This window comes from Gymnoscopelus braueri (genome assembly GCF_963280865.1).
Source record: "Gymnoscopelus braueri genome assembly, chromosome: 12".
NCBI classification, from domain to species: domain Eukaryota; kingdom Metazoa; phylum Chordata; class Actinopteri; order Myctophiformes; family Myctophidae; genus Gymnoscopelus; species Gymnoscopelus braueri.
Genome location: NC_137614.1, coordinates 45789835 through 45798621, shown reverse-complemented (window position 1 = coordinate 45798621; position 8787 = coordinate 45789835). Strand labels below are relative to the sequence as shown.

The 8787-nt window shown below is 43.2% G+C and overlaps 1 protein-coding gene across 1 annotated transcript in view; it reads left to right on the top strand.

Moving 5' to 3' along the window:
• Positions 1-8787, top strand: part of LOC308097087 (NUAK family SNF1-like kinase 1) — a 30247-nt gene that overhangs the window by 6360 nt on the left and 15100 nt on the right. The window contains exons 3-4 of the mRNA XM_080444683.1: positions 5969-6089; positions 7279-7430. Coding sequence (XP_080300809.1) covers positions 5969-6089; positions 7279-7430 — 273 coding nt within the window. The remainder of the gene's footprint in view (positions 1-5968; positions 6090-7278; positions 7431-8787) is intronic.

The following is an 8787-nucleotide window of genomic DNA, read 5'->3' as shown; positions in this document are numbered from 1 at the left end:
CACACACACACGCACAAACCTCCTGCTACAAGAGATAAAGCTGTCTATATGTTGTCTGTTGATAATGAGTGCACACAGCAAAAATCTGGAGTGTTAATTTATCTCTAAGTATAGCTGGTATAGCTGGTCAGCTATACACAGTATGAGCTTTGCAGTGGGAATGCTTTGAAGAGACAGCCAGGCCATAGGAGTCATGGTAAAGAATTATCAGCTGCCCTCCCTGGAAAGGGTCAGTATTTCCGGTATGGCTTTGCAAGCCACCTTTTCTTTCTATCGATAAAGAGGGAATCTATTTACCCTTTAGTTGTTTTTTGTTGTACTTGTGCAGCTGGCTGAAGCCTTGAATGTAGAGGTGCAAGAGTTAATCAAACTATTAAATCGATTGAATCGAGTTAAAAAAAAAGATTAGTAATTGATCCCTATTTTAGGCAGGTCATTATAGACGAAAAGGTTCCGTATTGCGAGATTTGGTTGTCAGGCTGTCAATGATCGACAGTCTTGCGATACTTTGGCCAGTTCAGAAACGTAGTTTGTGCTCTTTAGATACCTCAGTGATATTATACAGTGTACACATCGAAAAGCAGCACAACAGAAAACAATGTGTGATATGTCTTCATTTATTTTCCTGGGCTGAGTATTTCACAAAGGTTGCAGTCGTTCAGAAATAGTGTTTGTTCATAAGCTGGTCCACCTGTCTCTCATTGACTCCAATGTATTCCACCGAAATCCCGGCTGCAGTTTGCCTCCCTGTGCGAGGAATCTCCCGGCTGAAATTGATGGATAACGAAAATGACGTAGATGACCGTACCTTCTTTTTAATTACCTTGGTCTTGGAGTGGAACACCTGCAGCCAGTTAGCCATCAGGTTAAAAGGACAGTGGGGGAGCACAGCCAGGAGAGAGATACAACCAGTCAACTGACACAGCAGCAGTTTCTTTTTCTCCCCCTTAATCTTTCTCTCTTTTCCCTAATTGTTCTACTCAACATACTTTGGTATGTTGAATTTTGTTATGTTAGTTCTGGATGTGAGGTCAATGTGGTCTACTTTTCAGGCTTTGTTTTAGTAGGTTAAGGGGAAGAGCTGGGTTTCTTTTTGACTGGGGTTTCATATCCTTTTTGGTTTGGGTTTCATATCCCTACATTTGGGTAGGTTTTCTGGTTTTGTTTAAACGAAGGCACAATTTGTTTGGCATCTGTATAGTTTTGACTTCCTTTTGTATGCTGTCTTTAGTCTTTAGTGTGCCCTGTTTAGCCATATGTTGATTGGCTAAACAATTGATTTATTTGACAACCTGTTAAAGATTTTTGTTTTACATGAGCAATGGAAATGCTCTGTATGCAAGAAGACTAAGCACCACCTTACAGCATGAGTGTTCCCACTCTTAAGGTCACCATGAGAACTAGATGTGTTTTCTAGATGCATCCTGTTACACTTCAGCATTTTTCAGCTGAATCACACGGCACATTATTTGGATGAACAATGAAACATTGTGCGTGTGAAGGATATTTCATAGGTCATACTTAGCATACTTGCGCTCGCTCGCTCACTCACTCTCTCTCACACACGCACACACACACACACACACACACACACACACACACACACACACACACACACACACACACACACACACACACACACACACACACACACACACTTCCTCCTTTTATGCACATGCCCCTTTATGGGGGCTCTTAGTACCCAGACTAGATCATTTAACAATGTCCAGTGTGTCTTCATGGATTCAGCTGATCGGGCATTAATGTAAAACACGGAGGGAGTAATATGGAGGGATGCCAGACATTTTGTACCCCATCATCCCTGAGGTGGCTCGTTCCAATTGCAAAAAAAAACAGCTCAATCTTTACCTCTTACCCATTCCACCTTCCTACCATCTCTCCTCCTTTACCATTGTTCTCTCCATTACCGCCCTTTATTCTCCTTCTCACTCCTCTTTCCACCATTTCGCCTATAGTTACAAAGCATGGCCCAGTATCTGCAGTACCTGCAGTGTGAGATGCATCCGTGGCGTCGCATCACTGTGGGTGACAAAACCTTGCAAGTTCAAAGAGCTTTTCATCATTTGGATCTTTTCACCTCGTTAGTGGCCCCCTAGAGGCCGTACTGCTCCTTTGCACCCAATCTGACCAAAGTGGTTTGAACTGACATCCATTAGAGCGTTTGTTCTCAAAGTGGGGTCCGGGGATGCCCAGGGGTCTTTGAGGGAGTTCCAGGGGGTCCCCAGCTAAATGATAGATTAGGAACCAAATGAACCCTTATGGGTCTGTAACTCTGAGAGTGTACAAAGTCCATTTGGTTCCATTTGTACACTCTCAAAATTAAAATAACATTGATTTTACAATATAAATTGGGGTCCAAGAGATAGAAATACCATTAAATGGGGGTCCGTAGCACTAATTCAAATTAAAATGGTTGAGAATCACTGCTGGAGCCGTAAAAAAATCTTTTCAAATGGGGGTCCGCGGGCTAATAAGTGTCAATTTGGGGGTCCTTGACATGAAAAAGTTTGAGAACCACTGCATTAGAGCTCCACAACATCTCTATTGGGATAAAAAAAAAAAATTGCCCGAGGGTGGTACTAGACTAGAGGGAAGGCCTTTGGGGTTACTCGGACGTCTTCCAGGGGTCTATCTTCTAGACAGATCTGCTATTTTCGCTGAATGTTCGCCCCCCAGAATAGGGGACGCTAGGGGGTTTTAGTGGTTAATCCAACACCGCCGTCTGCCTTTCTGTGCACTGCATGCCTGTGGGAGACAGTGTTCATCCAGCATTTGGACTTTTTACAGCCACCAAAGGACTCCACAAACAAACAAACAAAAACAGTAATCGTCATTAAATGACGGTGGTCCAACAACCCCGAATGACCGAACGCACGCATGTGAGAGTGCACACCACACCACACCACCAGCAACGCAGGCTGTGTTGCATAACGATTGTGGTTCAGAGAGCGTGTGAATGGTGTCTCTCTCTGAGGTCCAGAAAGATCTCTCTCCAGCAGCTGAGAATCCTGGTCCGGTCGACCTTCAGAGACACTCCAGGGGCTGACAGGCCGACACGGGACTTTATCAGTGTTCTGTGTTAAAGAGCGTCGACCCCGAGGCCTGGCCACGGTGAATAACGCTATCTGCAGTAGGTCACTGTGACCTGGTCACCGATCTGGGAACACCATTGGGGGGGGCACCACCTCCTTTTTTTGTGTAGAGAGACAGGAACTCAGGTTGGCTCCTCCCCTTTCTTAGTCCACTTCCTCCCGGGTGCTTCTGTGTTTATTCCTACTAACAACAACACACTACATGTTTAGGGCGGCGGTGCTGAGTGCTGACAGATTCTGCTGTAGAATGTCTGTCGTGAGAGATTACCTGGTCACAGACACTGTGGCACAGTGGCGACAGGACAGAGTACTACTAGGTTTACTAGGTATGTAGGTGAACAGTCATCCATACGGTGTACGGGGCTCATTTTGGTGTGTGTGTGTGTGTCTGTGTGTGTGTGTGTGTGTGTGTACCTGTATTATACAGGTATTAGTACTTGTGAGGGCCAAATATAATATACCCACATTCACAAGTATAGTAGAATTTGGAAAATAGAAGACCTTGTGGCGACGGTTTTCCTGGTCCTCATGAGAGAAATGGCTGATTTATGTTTAGAGTCAGAGGTTTTAGGTTTATAATTAGGAAAAGATTCCGTTTGGTCGTTAGGTTTAGGATTAGGCATTCAGAGGATAGGTTTAGGGGTCAAGATTGGAGTTTATGCCTGATTTATACTTTATACCTATAAAATTGTTGTCCTAAAATATTGATGTCCTCACATGTATAGTAACACCAACATGTCTGTGTTTGCGGTGGGGGGGGGGGGGGGGGGGGGTGTAAATTGTGATTTGTGTGAGATTAAAGGAACAGTGTGTGAACAGTGCAGCTGTCGGCCTTCTGTCTCGAACTGAGCTCTGATCACAAGAGATTCACTCTCACAATCCAGCTCCTAAAACCCACATAATCACCTCTAATACCCCAGGGCGTGTGCGTGTGTGCGTGCGCGTGTGTGTGCCCGTGCGTGCAATGCGTGTATGTGTGTGTGTGTGTGGGTGTGCATTCATGCTGGCTTTGTGTGCGACGTGCGTGCATGTGTGCATATTACTGTACAGTGTACTGTACATCATAGTCTCCATCTATTTCTATGTTAATATTACATAAGCGGTGAATTTGACCAGTGCTTCCTCTCGTACAAAACGGGTTTAGCACGACCAGTGAAATAATGAGGGAAATGGATCTAAACCTTGGATGATCTGGTGTGTGTTGAGGAACTAATTGGTGGGGAATCCGTTATTACCGGCACAAAATCCTCTGCGAAACGGGATAAAGACCAACTCACTAGTCACACGTAATCGATTTGATTGATTATAAGAAATAATAGATAGTTGCAGGCAGCCCTACTACTATGCTGTTTCACGTTTTATAATCAAACAGACATCATTTGATTGCATTGCTGTACTTAACATTGAGACCTGAAGCCGATTCTACATGTCTCCTAAATCTCAACAGTATTCTGAAAAACCTATGTTTCTATATCAGTGGTGCTCAATCTTTTTCATGTCAAGGACCCCCAAAATTATATGTATTTGGCCGCGGACCCCCATCTCAAAATATTTTGTTCCAGGGACCCCCCCAGAAGCAACGATTTGAGTTAAAAATGTTCGCTTTAAAAATATATATATATTCAAAGATTTGCACACATTTTCACGATTTTTCAAAAATAGCAGATCTACAAGCTCGTAGCGCGGCACTCGTGCCGCGCTACGAGCTTGTATATCTGCTATTTTTGAATAGCCCTAAGTGTAAAATAATGCTTTTTAGCTCAAATCTAAAAATGACACAGTTCCAGGTCTTAATGGGTTAATCCTATTCTCGTATGCACCTGTGTTTCTAAACCCTCTAGACAAAGGGGTCTTCAACGTTTTTCAGCCCAAAGACCCTGAGAGACAGATGAAGCAGGGACCCCCCCTACATATTTTGTAAAATTGTGTTGCAGATTAAACTTTTTCATAGATTTCCTAGATAGCTTCATAGACTTGTTTGACAGCACTATCATCAGCGCATGTTGTATTCATGTTATTAATGTGTATTTTAAGGCATTTAAACTTGACCTTTCACTCTGTACTTGGTCTGCTCTTTTTTCCCTCTACACCGAACCTCTTTGCCGGAAATAGCCGACCTACAAGCTCACAACGCCTCGCAGAGCGAGGCGTTGTGAGCTTGTAGATCTGCTATTTTTGGCTAAAGTTCAAGTGGTTAAAGTAAAAAAAAAAGAATCATATCACACAAAGATTTGGTGGCCCCCCTGAAGTACCTCTGAGGACCCCCTAGGGGTCCCGGACCCCCAGTTGAAGACCCTTGCCTTAGACTAAATTAGACCTGAGTTGGCTCTGTACTTGGACTGCTTTTTTTGGGGCCTTGTAGCCGATCTATAAGCCCACAACTTGCATTGTGAGCTTAGACAGTAGATTGGCTATTTTTTCTACAAGAAATCCTGGGGGGGCTTGTGTTTCCCGCAGAATAAGGATGCTGTACAAATGTCTTCTAAATCCTATTAGTGGTTCTCAAACCTTTTCATGTCAAGGACCCCCAAAATGATATATTTTTGGCCGCGGATCCCCATCTCAAAATATTTTGTTCCAGGAACCGCCAGAAGCAAAGATTTGAGTTACAAATATTTGCTTTAAAAAAATATATATATTCAAAGATTTGTGCCAATATTTTTTTTTTGCAGATCTACAAGCTCACAGCGCTGCACAAAGCGACGTGATATGAGCTTGTATATCTGCTATTTTTGAACAGGTCAAGGTATAAAATAATGGTTAAAGTGGTTAAAATATTGCTAAAATCTAAAATGACACAGACTTTTTCCCGGTCTTACTGAGACTTAATGTCTTTATACGTGTGTTTGGTGTAGGTGGCCATCAAGTCCATACGTAAGGAGCGAATCACCGACGACCTGGACAGAGTTCACATCCAGAGAGAGATTGAGATCACCTCGTCCCTCAGGCACCCCAACATCATACGCTTCCACGAGGGTGAGTATCACAAGCTTAGACGTGTAATCAGAGACACGCTCACACATGCACGCACGCACACACGCGCACGCATGCACACAAGACGTACACTTTGGAATTGGAATGTTCCCGGTTTGATTTGTGTCGAAGTGTCCTTGAGCAAGACACTGAACCCCTAACTGCTCCCGATGAGCATGTTGGGTGCCCTGTGTGACTGGGTGGATGTGATGCACGTTGTAAAGCGCTTTGGAGAAATGCGCTATAGTAGCCTACCGTATATCTATATCGTTGCTGTTGGGCAGAAACCTCTCATCTCCATATTCTTACCTTTTTGTGTTTTTACTACAGCGTCACACAAAAGCGTCGAAAGTAGCAGATCCACAATCGCTCTGCGTTTTGAGCTTGTAGATCTGTTACTTGTGCTATTTTTTTTATTTGAATCCTGTTTTGGACATATGAGGTTTTCCACCCGACAGCGACGATATGCATCATTTAACGGTTTGTTTATTTTCTGTGCAAAAGCGTTTCCCCAAGAGTCTCACTAAAGACCTTCGCTGTAAGTTACTTGCTTTGGCTGATGATATACAGTACTGTGTAAAGTGAAGGATTACGCTACTGACCAAATAGACTTTTGGGCCTCACAATCCAACTGAAATCCACCCAGAGAAAGCAGAGTAACACACACACGCACACACACACACACACACACACACACACACACACGCACACACACACACACACACACACACACACACACACACACGTATGCCTTTTTAACCCATTAAGACCTGGAACTGTGTCATTTTTAGATTTGAGCTAAAAAGCATTATTTTACACTTTGGCTATTCAAAAATAGCAGATATACAAGCTCATAGCGCGGCACCGAGTGCCACGCTACGAGCTTGTATATCTGCTATTTTTGAAAATGTGTGCAAATCTTTGAATATATATATTTTTAAAGCGAACATTTTTAACTCAAATCTTTGCTTCTGCGGGGTCCCTGGAACAACATATTTTGATGGGGGTCCACGGCCAAATACATATCATTTTGGGGGTCCTTGACATGAAAAAGATTGAGCACCACTGATATAGAAACATACGTTTTTCAGAAAACTGTTGGGATTTAGGAGACATGTAGAAGACACGGCTTCAGGCAAAGCTTTGGTAATGCGTGGCTAATCTAAACGTTTTCCCCCCGTGTCCCGTGCAGTGTTTGAGAGTCGAGATAAGATAGTGATTGTGATGGAGTACGCCAGCAGAGGAGAGCTGTACGACTATGTCCACGAGAGACGGAGGCTGCCGGAGACGGACGCCAGGGAGGTCTTCAGACAGATCACCTCTGCTCTCCATTACTGCCACAAGGTGTGCACGCACGGCACGCACACACGCAACACATTACGCACGTACATTCTGAGCGTTAAAAGGTGCTGCGAGTGATATGGTCAGTGGTGGGAAAAGTACTCAAATGCTGCAATGTAGAAATACACTGTTACAAGAAAAAAAGGCCTGTGTTCAAAATGTTACTTGAGTAAAAGTACAAAAGTATTGGCATCAAAATATGCCAATAAAAATAGCAGATCTACAAGAAAATAGATCTACAAGAAAATAGCAGATCTACAAGCTCACCACGCGTCGCGTTGTGAGCTTGTAGATCGTCTATTTTCAAATAGCCTATGTATAAAATAGGGCTGAAGTGGTTCATGTATGTTTTATAATATAATAATAATTTATATCTGCAAAGTAACTAGTAACTAAAGTATTCAAATAATTGTAGTAGAGTGAAAGTACAATATTTGCCTCTGAGATGCAGTGGGGTAGAAGTAAAAGTACTGAAAATTGGAAATACTCCAGTAAAGTAAAAAATACCTCAAAACTGTACATAACTTGAGTACATGTACTTAGTTACTTTCCACCACTGGATATAGTTTTGTTAAATAGCTCTATATTCCCATATAGCAATCATTGCTACAGAGTATATCTGCTCAATAACAGGGCTCTGTCTCCCTGTCACTCCTGCTCTTTAGCAAACAGGAAATACATTTCATCCAATCAGGAGAGACAGAGCTCATGCAGGATACAGGATAAACAAGTGAACAGAACAATGAGCAGACAAAAGTGGAACTGTAACACTATCAAATTGAAGCTGATACATTTCTGTACACTAAAAGAGCTGCAGAGAGCATGGGGACCCCTGTTACTGAACAAACACTCTATAGCAGGGGTTTTCAACAGGTGGTCCGTGGACCACTTGTGGTCCCTGAAGGTATTGCATGTGGTCCCTGACCATGTTGCGATATGTTTTTTTCTTCTTGTTCCATGGAACAGTGCATACTATCGACCTGGTGACCTATGAGGACATGTCAATGTTGTCATTAAGTTTCTGGGAAGTCGGAGGTCCAGAAATTCCACAGAAAAGGGAGTTAGAATCTCAAGAAGGGGAAGTGTACCGGATTGCCTGACGGAGTGATCATTATTAGGAAATGTGGCCGTATAACTGCATATGTCTGTGTAGTCCATGGACCACTGGTGATGAGAAACAGTGGGATGTATCATGGGATGCATGCATAGTAGCAAGTGTTAGCAAAGCACTTAGCTCATATCCTCACCCAACACAACAGTGGTCCCCAGGTTGATTCTATAGTCAAGGTGGTGGTCCCTGGTTCACAATCAGTTGAAAACCCCTGCTATATAGCAATGGTTACAATCAGAATATAGAGCC